The sequence below is a fragment of the Dicentrarchus labrax genome, unplaced genomic scaffold (genome assembly GCF_905237075.1).
Source record: "Dicentrarchus labrax unplaced genomic scaffold, dlabrax2021, whole genome shotgun sequence".
NCBI lineage: Eukaryota > Metazoa > Chordata > Actinopteri > Moronidae > Dicentrarchus > Dicentrarchus labrax.
In genome coordinates, this window is record NW_026136718.1 from 30196643 (window position 1) to 30209414 (window position 12772).

At 42.5% G+C, this 12772-nt stretch overlaps 2 protein-coding genes across 14 annotated transcripts in view; both read left to right on the plus strand.

Annotated features, from left to right (window-relative positions):
• Positions 1-7022, plus strand: part of LOC127350659 (epidermal growth factor receptor substrate 15-like 1) — a 30715-nt gene extending 23693 nt beyond the window's left edge. The window contains exons 13-16 of the mRNA XM_051377478.1: positions 1003-1185; positions 4424-4603; positions 6783-6888; positions 6997-7022. Coding sequence (XP_051233438.1) covers positions 1003-1185; positions 4424-4603; positions 6783-6888; positions 6997-7022 — 495 coding nt within the window. The remainder of the gene's footprint in view (positions 1-1002; positions 1186-4423; positions 4604-6782; positions 6889-6996) is intronic.
• The window catches only part of LOC127350793 (epidermal growth factor receptor substrate 15-like 1), a 66531-nt gene that overhangs the window by 23735 nt on the left and 30024 nt on the right, over positions 1-12772 (plus strand). For 6 of the 13 annotated variants that reach the window (XM_051377786.1, XM_051377777.1, XM_051377781.1 and 3 more), the window contains 4 exons: positions 988-1185; positions 4424-4603; positions 6783-6888; positions 7182-7232. In XM_051377786.1, coding sequence (XP_051233746.1) covers positions 988-1185; positions 4424-4603; positions 6783-6888; positions 7182-7232 — 535 coding nt within the window. The remainder of the gene's footprint in view (positions 1-987; positions 1186-4423; positions 4604-6782; positions 6889-7181; positions 7233-12772) is intronic. The other 7 variants (XM_051377779.1, XM_051377780.1, XM_051377784.1 and 4 more) reach the window with 3 other exon arrangements.

Consider the following 12772-nt stretch of genomic DNA (forward strand, 5'->3'; position numbering starts at 1 on the left):
TGAAAAATAGGGGTTTTTTATTTACCCAAAAATACCAAACAATAGAAACCAAGAATTTAACATCTTAGGCCTATAAAAGAGGTCAACAAAATATAACTATACTCAAAACAGCATACAACAGACAGAATATGAACTAAACAAACTGACCTGCCTGAATGAGACACAAGGGAACATATATAGTGGCTTGGCCAAACCAATTTACCCACAAGGTGAAAACAAAATGGATGCCAACTACAACTACTACAAGTAAAACAAACTAAACCCAAAATCCCCCTCCAACATGGTAGCACATGGTATGGCTTGATTGGTAGGCCACAGGATATAACCATCCTCCACCCTTGGCCACGCCTTTCTTCCACCAGGACAGACCTCATTGCTGGCTGTTACCCTGTGTGGCTTGGGCCATCACAGTCCTGCTAGATTGCCATTACCAATACTGTTGTTGCTGTGCACCTCTCTCTCTCTCTCTCTCTCTCTCTCTCTCTCTCTCTCTCTCTCTCTCTCTCTCTCTCTCTCTCTCTCTCTCTCACCCCAACTGGTCGAGACAGACAACCACCCACCTAGAGCCGAAGGATCTGTCCTAGGTTTCTGCTTTTTAACGGGCAGTTTTTCCTTGCCCTTGTTGCCAAGTGCTTGCTCATGGTTGTACTGTTGGGTCTCTGTAAATAATGTTATAAAGAGTTTGGTCTAGACCTGCTCTCTTTGAAAAGTGTCCTGAGATAACTTCTGTTATGAATTGGTGCTATACAAATAAAATTGAATTGAATTGAATTGAATTGAATTGAATTGAATTATTAGCTTTTGCCACAGCAGCCACAGAAATAATGAAAAGCCATTCAATTAATGTATAACGTCTTATTGTACTGGCTAAATGCTAAATCACCAAGAGGCAACTGTGCTAATGTCAAAGGGAATAAATGTCAACCATGTGGTGCTAGCTCGTGCAGACCACATACAGGTGTTAATTTCATTCGCTCCTGCCTCCAGATCTCAACCCTTCAGAGTCAGATCCACTCCCAGGAGTCAGACTTGCAGAGCCAAGAGGAAGAGCTGAGCCGGGCAAAGGCTGACCTCGGCCGGCTGCAGCAGGAGGAGAACCAGCTGGAGCAGAGCCTGGCTGCTGGCAAGATCCAACTGGAGACCATTATCAAGTCTCTGAAGGCCACGCAGGATGAGATCAACCAGGTAGGAAACATGTCAACAGGGGGCACCATTGCACTGTATTATCTACTATTTATTACCATGGAAGACAGTATTTGGTCACCTGTACCACTAGAGGAACTGGAACACAACATTGAACTGCTTGTGTGAGGGTTTCATTCAGCCTCAGCTGCTGTGGTGTGTCATCTGTTTCCTACCAGCCACTCATCTCACACACACCACTTAACCACCTGCAACCTACATGCACAGTTTGACTTTAAACACACACAACAAGTGATTGATGCATCATGTAGTCTCCATTCTTTCTCCATAACATGCATGATATTAATCCCTAATACAGTTATATTCTCCTGAATGTAACAACTACTGCTGCCTCGTTGATTTTCATGACATAGTCCCCCTAGACCTTTTTTATTATTCATAAAACCACCACATAAGATCTGCAACCCAGGGGTGGTCCAGAAGTTCAGGCAGCTTGAGGTCTAAATCCATGTTATATCTTATATTAAATGCTAGCATGTTCCTATTTTAGGAGGAAATGCCCAAAATCTGTCTACTGAGTATCAAATACTCTAAAGGCTTCAAAGGTGGCTGTAAAAAGTTTTATTTTATAGAGAACAACTGCTGTGGTCAGCTTGGATTCATTCAGTTACAATTTAATCTAATAATGACAAGGTTTCAAAGGGAAAATATATCAAAACATATAATACAATCTTCTAAAATCACTCATTCAGTATAATGCACTGATCCATTTATGGTCAGAATCTTCAACATGGTGGACTTTGTAGATAAAAATGGCTCATTCTAAGGTAACAAAAACACAATTCTTATTTTCAGGTGATTTATTTATAGTTTATTTGATAGGGACTGATACAGTAAACATAGGGCAGGCTGAAAACTGTCTGATGCAAGTATCATAGTGTTTGTACCTTGTACCTTTTAATGAAAATAGGAGGTTAAAACAGGAAGGTGAAAGAGTAAACAGACTATACAAACATTTTTTAATTTCTGTCAATAGATCCTCCTAAATGTTACACACTTGACTGGCAAATTGCTGCAAAAAGTGGATGTGGTACTGTGGCAGAATAGGGCAACTAAAACTTTGTATATATTATATTGAAAGCACTGAAATAGTATTTACTTTTTATACAGGTGTACATAAATGCACAAAAATGCATTGGAAATGACTCTAGCTTATCTTTTTTACCTTATTATTAAAATAACTTTTCTCTTTACAGGAAAAGTCTGGAAGGCACCACATTTAAATTCCACTCAGCTCCACTGTATCAGGATGGGGGAAGAAATGTCAATTTGTTATCTGTTAGATTAGACCCAATTCTATCTACATGGCTTTACTCTTGTATATACACTGAACAAAATTATAAACGCAACACTTTTGTTTTTGCCCCCATTCATCATGAGCTGAACTCAAAGATCTAAGACTTTCTCTATGTACACAAAAGGCCTATTTCTCTCAAATATTGTTCCCAAATCTGTCAAAATGTGTGTTAGTGAGCACTTCTCCTTTGCCGAGATAATCCATCCACCTCACAGGTGTGGCATATCAAGATGCTGATCAGACAGCATGGGTATTGCACAGGTGTGCCTTAGGCTGGCCACAATAAAAGGCCACTCGAAAATGTGCAGTTCCATCACACAGCACAATACCACAGATGTTGCAAGTTTTGAGGGAGTGTGTAATTGGCATGCTGACTGCAGGAATGTCCACCAGAGCTGTTGCCCGTGAATTGAATGTTCATTTCTCTACCATAAGCCGTCTCCAAAGGCGTTTCAGAGAATTTGGCAGTACATCCAGCCGGCCTCACAACCGCAGACCACGTGTAACCACACCAGCCCAGGACCTCCACATCCAGCATCTTCACCTCCAAGATCGTCTGAGACCAGCCACCCGGACAGCTGCTGCAACAATCGGTTTGCATAACCAAAGAATTTCTGCACAAACTGTCAGGAACCGCCTCAGGGAAGCTCATCTGCATGCTCGTCGTCCTCATCGGGGTCTCGACCTGACTGCAGTTCATCGTCGTAACCGACTTGAGTGGGCAAATGCTCACATTCGATGGCGTCTGGCACTTTGGAGAGGTGTTCTCTTCACGGATGAATCCTGGTTTTCACTGTACAGGGCAGATGGCAGACAGAGTGTATGGCGTGGTGTTGGTGACCGGTTTGCTGATGTCAACATTGTGGATCGAGTGGCCCATGGTGGCGGTTATGGTATGGGCAGGCGTGTGTTATGGACAACGAACACAGGTGCATTTTATTGATGGCATTTTGAATGCACAGAGATACCATGACGAGATCCTGAGGCCCATTGTTGTGCCATTCATCCACGACCATCACCTCATGTTGCAGCATGATGATGCACGGCCCCATGTTGCAAGGATCTGTACACAATTCCTGGAAGCTGAAAACATACCAGTTCTTGCATGGCCAGCATACTCTCCGGACATGTCACCCATTGAGCATGTTTAGGATGCTCTGGATCGATGTATACGACAGCATGTTCCAGGTCCTGCCAATATCCAGCAACTTCGCACAACCATTGAAGAGGAGTGGACCAACATTCCACAGGCCACAATCAACAACCTGATCAACTCTATGCGAAGGAGATGTTTTGCACTGCGTGAGGAAAATGGTGGTCACACCAGATACTGACTGGTTTCCGGATCCCCCCCCCAGTACAGTGAAACTGCACATTTTCGAGTGGCCTTTTATTGTGGCCAGCCTAAGGCACACCTGTGCAATACCCATGCTGTCTGATCAGCATCTTGATATGCCACACCTGTGAGGTGGATGGATTATCTCGGCAAAGGAGAAGTGCTCACTAACACACATTTTGACAGATTTGTGAACAATATTTGAGAGAAATAGGCCTTTTGTGTACATAGAGAAAGTCTTAGATCTTTGAGTTCAGCTCGTGATGAATGGGGGCAAAAACAAAAGTGTTGCGTTTATAATTTTGTGTATTTATTAGGTGGACGTATTCCAGCTGGTGTGTGGTTCATAGTGTAGTTGTTGCAACTCTGTAAACACTGCTGTTGGACACTGTGTTGCATTACACAAGATGCGTGTGAGGTGTGACTGCAATCATCAGAGGGCATGTCAGTTTTGTGTGTTTTATGTGTGTTAAACTCCAATGTGCAGAAGTAAGCTGCCCAAATCAAAGAGGTCCACAAGGAGCTTTCTGAAGCATAGCATCCATACTTCCCACTGTCACTGATCTGTGTGTGTATCTGTCTTGCAGGCTCGGAGTAAGTTGTCCCAGATTCAGGACAGCCAACAGGAAGTGTCTAAAAGCATTGAGCAGTACAACAGCACCTTGAATGGAACCCACGGTGGCAGTATGACCAACCTGGCTGACATGAGCGAGGGCTTCAGTGACAGAGAGAATGGAGGATTCCCAGCCATGGTGAGGGCGGCACAGGTCAGGATTTCTACTCTCCTTTTACCTCCCAATGTGGCTGATAGAGAGAGAAGGCCTCTTAACTGGCACGTCTTGAGCAGCCAAAAGCACAATCAATAGAAACAGCTGAGCTAGCTGAAACGAAACTGCCTCTCATGTGCTTATTGCCTGTTAGCCCTGTTAGACCCTTAAAACATGTATGTAAGGGAGGAGTGCAGAGCTGATTTGTGTTGTGGTTGGAGCTCATGCATGACAAATAATTGTTGGAGGATAAGCAGCAACGTGGCTGTTCAGGGTTCCCACTCTTCTTAAGAAATCCTTTTCTATGACTTTTCCAGAACATTTTCCAGTAGTTTTTCTTGACAATACAGGACAGCACTTGCTCACAATGGTGGGCCATGTTTATGGAACTCTACGCGTTAGCTCACTTTCGTGTCATGCTTTGCTGTTCTCACCACAGCCGATTTTTCCGCTGTGGCCTCAACAGAACAGTAGAATTAATTTTATTTTACAGAAGTCATCAACCTATTAGGCTATTAAAAGAAGTTTAATAGGCTACTGTTTCTTGCCCCTGGATTTAGTGGTGCAGTAAAATTTGCACTAAAACACAATACATTATATGACAAGACATACAATACAAGACTGGAATTGAAAAACAAAAGTGTTGGGAGGAGTGCTGTTTCTGCTGTTTTGGTAAATGGACCTGTACTTGTATAGCGTCTTTCTAGTCTTCCGACCACTCAAAGCGCTTTTACACATTCTCATTCACATTCACCCTTTCACACACATTCACATCGAACAGAAACTAACATTGATACACACTCACACACCGATGCACGGCATCGGGAGCAATTTGGGGTTCAGTATCTTGCTGGTATCGTGTGGCACCAGGAGCCAGGGATCGAACCCACAACCTTCCGATTAGGGAGCAACCCGCTCTGCCTCTGCGCCACAGCCGCCCCACGTAGTTTTGTAGTTTCTTCATCCTCCCTGTTCCTCCTCCTCTTTGCCCATCCCTATTATCCTCTAGACAAGAGCTTAGCAGCCGTTTGTAGACTGGAGCATGCCAAATCCTTAGCTTTCTTTTTGTTATTTGAACCGTCTTTATCTAAAACCCTGCTTATTATTCTCTCTGACTCTCCATTGTGTTTTCTGCAGACTTGGATTTTTTTTAAGTTTCCCTGCACTGATCTAATCCCACAATTTACCTCTGTGTCTATTCACTTTACTCATAACAACATCATTACCATGGCTCAATCCCTCTCACACCTGGCAAACAGCTCTTGGGATCAACAGTGGGTGAAGAAGAAGAGTGCATACAAACTGCCAGAAAATGGAAATGTTTCAGTTTTTAAAGTGAAATTTCATCCTGGGGGAAAGGGGGTAGGTGTGTGCTGTTGTGTGGTGTAATAAGGGCAGGGTTTGCTCTCCGTTTATTACATCGTGGGTGAGGGTTACAATGTCTCTTATTCATAGTTGTGTCCACTTTTCACCATTTATATGGGTTCCTAAATACCTGGAAAACCTGGCAATTTATAGACCAATTTTTAATCGTGGAAATTGATTAAAATGACCAATTATCCTGGAAATAATCGATGTTGTCCTGGAAAATGTTGTATGTTGTTATGTTGTCACTCAGATTGCGTATTTAGTTTGAAACTCTGTTGTTGATAGGATAAACTGTGTGACACTTCAAAGCGGTTTTACCAGATGTAAAGTGGAACTGACTTGCAGTGATCTTTTTATCATTGTGTATTTTTTCCAGAGCTGCAAGCAACATTCTCATATCTCCATGCATACAGCCTATTAATGATCAATGTGTAGTTGTTGCTGTGGTTGATAAATACATGCACAGTTGTGTTAATTGTATGTACAATGAACAATTCAAATTTCTAGATGATAAATCTGTCTGTAAGATAAAATAAATTATACTTTGAACTGTTACTGATGGGCTGTAGCCAATGTAGTTAATTTGCCTGAAACTGCAACTAATATGACCGTCTATAAGCAAGTGCTGCCCTGTATTATCAAGAAAAACTCCTGGAAAAGTCCTGAAAAAAATCTCTGTGTGTGCGTGTGCCTGCGTGTGCCTGCGTGTGCCTGCGTGTGCGTGTGCGTGTGTGCGTGTGTGTGTGTGTGTGTGTGTGTGTGTAAATCTTCCTCTAATCTGTTTCTTTGCTTGTCTTTCTCCTTAACACAGGAGGATCCATTCAAAGTGAAGCCATCCGTGTTCAACAGCCAGCCTCAGGAGCCTCCCACTGACCCCTTCCACTCGGAAGACCCCTTCAAAACAGACCCATTCAAAGGTTATCCCCCCCTTTACTTCCACTGTCGCCCTCTATTGTTTTCTCAGGGTATTTATTCTTCTCTTCCTTCACTCGCCCATTTATTCTGCTCTGTTCCTTCCTTTTCAGACATTATGCATCTCCTCCTCTCTTAGCTGACCACGTGTTCACAGCTCTGTTTATCATTTTCTTTCTACCTGACAGCTGATGTTGTTTTTAGCTTGAGTTGCTCTCTGACTGTCGTCTGTGTCTTCCTCCTCTCTTCCTTGTTGTTTTCTTCCTGCTCTTCCATCTTCTGGATTCCTCTCCTATAGGTGACCCTTTCCAAAATGACCCTTTTGCAAAGCAGCCATCAGCATCCACAGGTATTTACTTGGAGAGAAGGGGCTCAGTTTTATTGCCTTAAGATCTGGTCACACCAGCATTTAATGTTGCAATATTCAGAACAAAATCAGTTCATTTTAATGCAGTTGTTGTTATCAGCCTATGCAAAGTCATAAATAAAAAGAACAGTTAGAGTGTTGACTGCTCTACTTCTATCTTAATATAGTATGTGCAATATTCTCCCTAGCCCGTTGATAATTAATATATTCATTAGGAGCTCTCTTTTTAACCAAGGAAAACAACTACAACTACCCCAACACTGGAATTCCCTGGCTAAATTGTGTGTTAACCCTGAAATAACGGTCACACACACATCCAAGTGGCGGCTGCCTTGTTTTTTGTTGACATGTGTGAAACAGCAGTATGTGTAACTGTGACTTCGGTCCCACTTCCCTCTTCTATGATATTGTAGAGTTTCACTTCTCTGCATAGTAGATGGAGATCAGTGATAGAAATCAGCCTTTTCACACAGCAGAGAACCTGCTCCAGCTACTCTGCAGTATATAACCCACCCCCCATCGTGCATAGGCCTGTCACAATAATTACGTTATTGACTTATCATACAATATATACAATATCTAATTATCACTAGGCCTGCACAATATGGGGAAAATCTGCAATGTCCAATAACACTGTTAAATAGATAAGATAAGATAAGATGATAAGATGTACCTTTATTGATCCCCCAAAGGAGAAATATAAATTAGAAACAGCAGCATAGGGGAATGTAGTGCAAAAAGTACAGAAGTGTAAAAGAATCACAAAATAAGAATATTATATAATATAATAGAAAATATAAGACTATAATGAAAAATATGCACACTATATGTGTTAGTGGTATGCAAATAATAATCAATATTTTGAGCAGCGTGTGACTAAAAAACTAAAAAACTAAACTGTACATGTGCATTTAAAGATAATAGTTTGTGCATCGTAGGTTGAAAGTTAAACTTGTCTTAATCTGGCTGGGTCAGTCTGTGGCTGAAAGTGCTCCTGAGCTGCCTGAGCTCAGTGTAGAGAGGATGAAAGGGGTTGTCCATTATGGCTTTTAGCTTCCCTATCATCCTCTTCTCAGTCACAGCCTCCATACTGTCCAGCTCCATCCCCACCACCGAGCTGGCCTTCCTCACCAGCTTGCTCAGCACCCCTAGTCCAGATGCCTCCTCCCCAGCACACACCAGCAAAGAAGATGACAGTGGCCACTACAGACTGGTAGAACATCCGTAATATCTGAGCTCAAATGTTGAAGGACCTGAGCCTCCTCAGAAAGAACAGCCTGCCCTGTCCTTTCCTGTAGAGAGCCTCAGTATGGTAAATGGTAATGGTAAATGGTGTACTTGTATAGCCCCTTTCTGGTCTTCCGACCACTCAAAGCGCTTTTACACTACATGCCACATTCACCCTTTCACACACGTTCGATGTCCATCCAAAGTCCATTGAACAGAAACTAATCATTCATACACATTCACACACCGATACACAGCATCAGGAGCAATTTGGGGTTCAGTATCTTGCTCAAGGATACTTTGACATGTGGCAGGAGGAGCCGGGGATCAAACCAACAACCTTCCGATTAGTGGACGACCTGCTCTTCCTCTGAGCCACAGCCACCCGTAGGTGGTCCGTCCAGTCGAGTGTCACCCCCAGGAATGTGTAGTTGTCCACCATCTCTAACCTCTATCCCCTACCACCAGCTCTTTGGTTTTCCCTGGTTTCTGTCGCACCATCCAATGAAGTTCCTGATCGGGTCTCTGTACTCTTCCTCCCTATCGTCTGCGATACAGCCGACAATGGAGGAGTCATCAGAGAACTTTTGTAGATGGCACGCTCCGGAGTTGAAACGAGTTGCAGCCAAAATTGTGATAACAATGTGACTTGCAATAAATAAACGAAAAGTACTGTAGTACTGAAAAGATGCTACAAATCTGAACTTTTTCTTCTATTAGGCTTACATTTTATTAATTTATTTTCTCCCAAACCTAAAGAAATTTCCTCACTGCTCTCCCAAGCTCAAATTCTTTTCTTGCAAATGTTGTTCTCCAGATTTAAGAAAACGTGTCTTTGGTATGGACCCCAAAAAATGGCACATGGTCATGATTTTCAATGACAATTGAATTTGCGATGCAACAACGATTGTGTCTACACTAATGGTGAATCATATTGCATATTGTCACAATATGTGTCACAGGCAATATCTTCGCTCATCCCTAATTCATAGGTATGTTTTCATTAGTGTATGATCACCTGAAAATAAGAATCGTTGTGTATTTCTAATCTTAGAATTAGCTGTTTTTAACTATTCTCAACTATGTTTCTGCAGAAGCCCATAACAAACAAACCAAACACTGGTTCCAGATAGGGCCTTTTGTGTTTTTCGTGAGTTTCGTGGCAACTGTAGTTTCTCCTACATGCTTGGGAGGATGAGGTCAGGGCATTGCAATCTGCCACTTCACAACAAGATGCCGCTACATTTTACGCACTGGTCTTTTAATATGGCAGTTTGGAAGATGCTGACCAGGAATGGACGAGTGTATAATAGAAGTGATTTTAGAAGATTCTATTATATGTTTTTACTTTTTAGGGACCGAGCCAGTGACCGCTGGAAGGTCCCTATTGTTTTTGGTCCATTTATTCTTATTATTTTTAAGTGTCTTTCACTGCATTTTTGACCCCCTGAACGTATACTTTTCGTGAATTTTATTTGGAAAAGTTGTCGGGCCTGGTGCGATATCAGATATTCTATGCGTCACATTCAGGTCAGCCACTAGGAAGGCCACTAGGTGGCGCTACTTTTAGGCAAATTTCGATAGGCTAATAACTCCCGCATCGTTTGTCTCACATTCAAAAACCTTATATCCACGCGTTTGGTGAATGGAGCTGAATCTCCCTATATAGGCCACGCCCACTTTGCACGTAGCATCTGGAGACCGTCCTGACAACATTTTTTTTAAAGTATTTTGATAATTCAAAAAATAAGCAAGTTATCAAATTAGCACTTCCTGTTGATTTTTCGTCAAAAAAGGAAGTTGGGCATTTCTCCACACTGGTTTGTCCGATTGACACCAAACTTGGGTCAATAGTTTATTATGTCTTCATTATATATCGTGCACAATTTCAGGTCATCACCACAAGGTGGCGCTCTTTAAAATTAAGAAGTTTATATCTCCGCATCGGCAAGTGTGATTAACACGAAACTTGGTAGGATGATTGCCCATGGCTCCGTGAAGCTCCCCTAAAAAGGAAAAAAAATCACGCCACCGGGTGGCGCTATGGTGGAAGATAATAAGCTGTGCGGAGACCGTAATAGTTATATATATGAAATTCACAGGACACATGTAGACTGGTGCCTGTAGCTCACATACCAAAAATCGTGTTTGTCGTGTTTGTAGCGCCCCCTACAGGATTTTAAAAAAGCAGCCCCGGTGCCACGTTTCACCGATATGTATGAAACTCGGTAGGCACGTGTAACGTGCCGAGAAGTACAAAAAAGTCTGTTGGACCCATGCCCCAAAACACACAGGAAGTCTGCAATTTTGATTTTAATTTTCACCATTTTGTGGTCATTTTGACTTTTTGGGCTTGTATTTGAACGGACTCCTCCTAGGGAATTTCTGGGATCTGCTTCAAAATTGGTCAGTACAGTCAAAAAATAGTACTGAATGAACGCTATTCAATTTGTGACTCTACGTTGAAGTGCGTGTCCGTGGCGTGCCGTCAAAGTTGGCCATTTTGAATCGAATGTCAAACTGTGATGTCATTTTTGGCATTTCAGGGCTTCTATTTTAACTAACTCCTCCTACAGGTTTTATTGGATCTACTTGAAAATTGGTCAGTGCAGTCAAAAAATGGTGCTGAATGAACGCTGTTAATTTTTTGACTGTACTTTGAAGGGCCTGTCCGTGGCGTGCCGTCAAAGTCGGCCACTGTGATGCCATTTCCGGCATTTCAGGGCTTAACAGATTTTATCATATTGACTTCATATTCGACCTCTGCAATCTAGACACATTGGTGATCATAAGTTAATCAAATATTTACTGTGCATCAAATTGTGTGTCCGTGGCGTGGGGCTGAATTTCCACCTTTTGGAGTGAAGAGTCTGACTATAAAAGTGTAAGTCATTTGCAGTGTCTGAAACGTGTGACGATGTAGAGCTGTCTCCCTCAGCTTCTGGAGATGACAGCTTGGGAGTTGGGTGACGTGAACATTTCATGTTGTGGTCCACACGTGTTACGACGGCACGTGACGCGGCCGCAGCACGCCCCGAGTTGCGTGGAGTGCGAGGTCCCGCCCAACGCTGCTTGCAGCTTTAATTCCTTTTTATTATTTCCTTTTTTTTTCCCATAACTGAACTAATCCAAGTGGACCACGGCAGCAAATTTTGTGACCACTGTAGTTTATTGAAGGCAGTCTGCAAGTCTTCAGTGCTAGATATCACCAAATCCTTCACACTAGTCAGGGCTCCAGACTAACTTTTTGCATTGGTTGCACTGGTGCGCCTAACTTTTTTATTAGGTGCACCAGCACAAAATTTAGGTGCACCCAAATTTTTCATTGCGTCGCCTTTAACGTCATAAGGTCACCTTTTATATACAATTATATATAAAAACAAAAATAAAGTCTTTAAAGTGCTTCACTGAGCTGAAGTTGAACATTTCAAACTAAAACACTAAGCAAAATAAAACATTTCCAAATAAAGGAGGACCTGATTACTACCACCTGCCGCTGAAATGCAGCTGGGAGAGGGGCCACTTTCTCTACACATTGTCATGGCATATCGTATGTTTTTTTTATGTATGTTATGTTTTTTTAAAGTTTCGATACAAAACGTTGTTGACCCGCTCACAAATGCACTATTTCCGGCCATATTCTGATATATTCTATTATGTCCTTTGTTGTACCTCAGCCAGGGAAATTGTTTCAGCCAGTCCTGTCTGAAGGAATATATTTTGACCTTTTTAATTTGGGTCTCGGAGCCGGGCTCTATCCCAGACTCGGTTGTCTCCTCCTCTGGTTCCGAGTCTGATGCTGTCACCGAAGGACCGGGGCTTGGTATCTCACCAGGGACCGAGGGCTCCGTGTCTTGATGGGATGGACTCTCAGTTGTGGGGATGGATGGGATTATAGTAGTAGGGCTGGTTGTAGGCTTGGTTTTCTTAATGAAAAACTTTCAATATTTCTGCCTCTCTTCATTTTCCCTTGTTTTGTCGCGTTTATTTTATTTTTCCGTTTCAGTTAGTCAGCTATTGTGGCGCTCAGGTCGCGCGCAATTTTTAAACACACACAACTTAGCGTGGTCATCAGGACCACAGCCAATCAGAGGCAAAGACCCGCCCGAGCTCTGTCTCTTATTGGTTTAGAACACGATATGATCCTACCATGAGTGTGTGAGTTCGGTCACAGGAGAACACAGAGAGATGATGCGCTTGCGAAATAAATTTATGTTTTTCACCTGGGCAGCGTCAGGTACACCAGTGCGACCTAGAAAAATTATTAGTCGCACTCTTAAAATTTTGGTCGCACT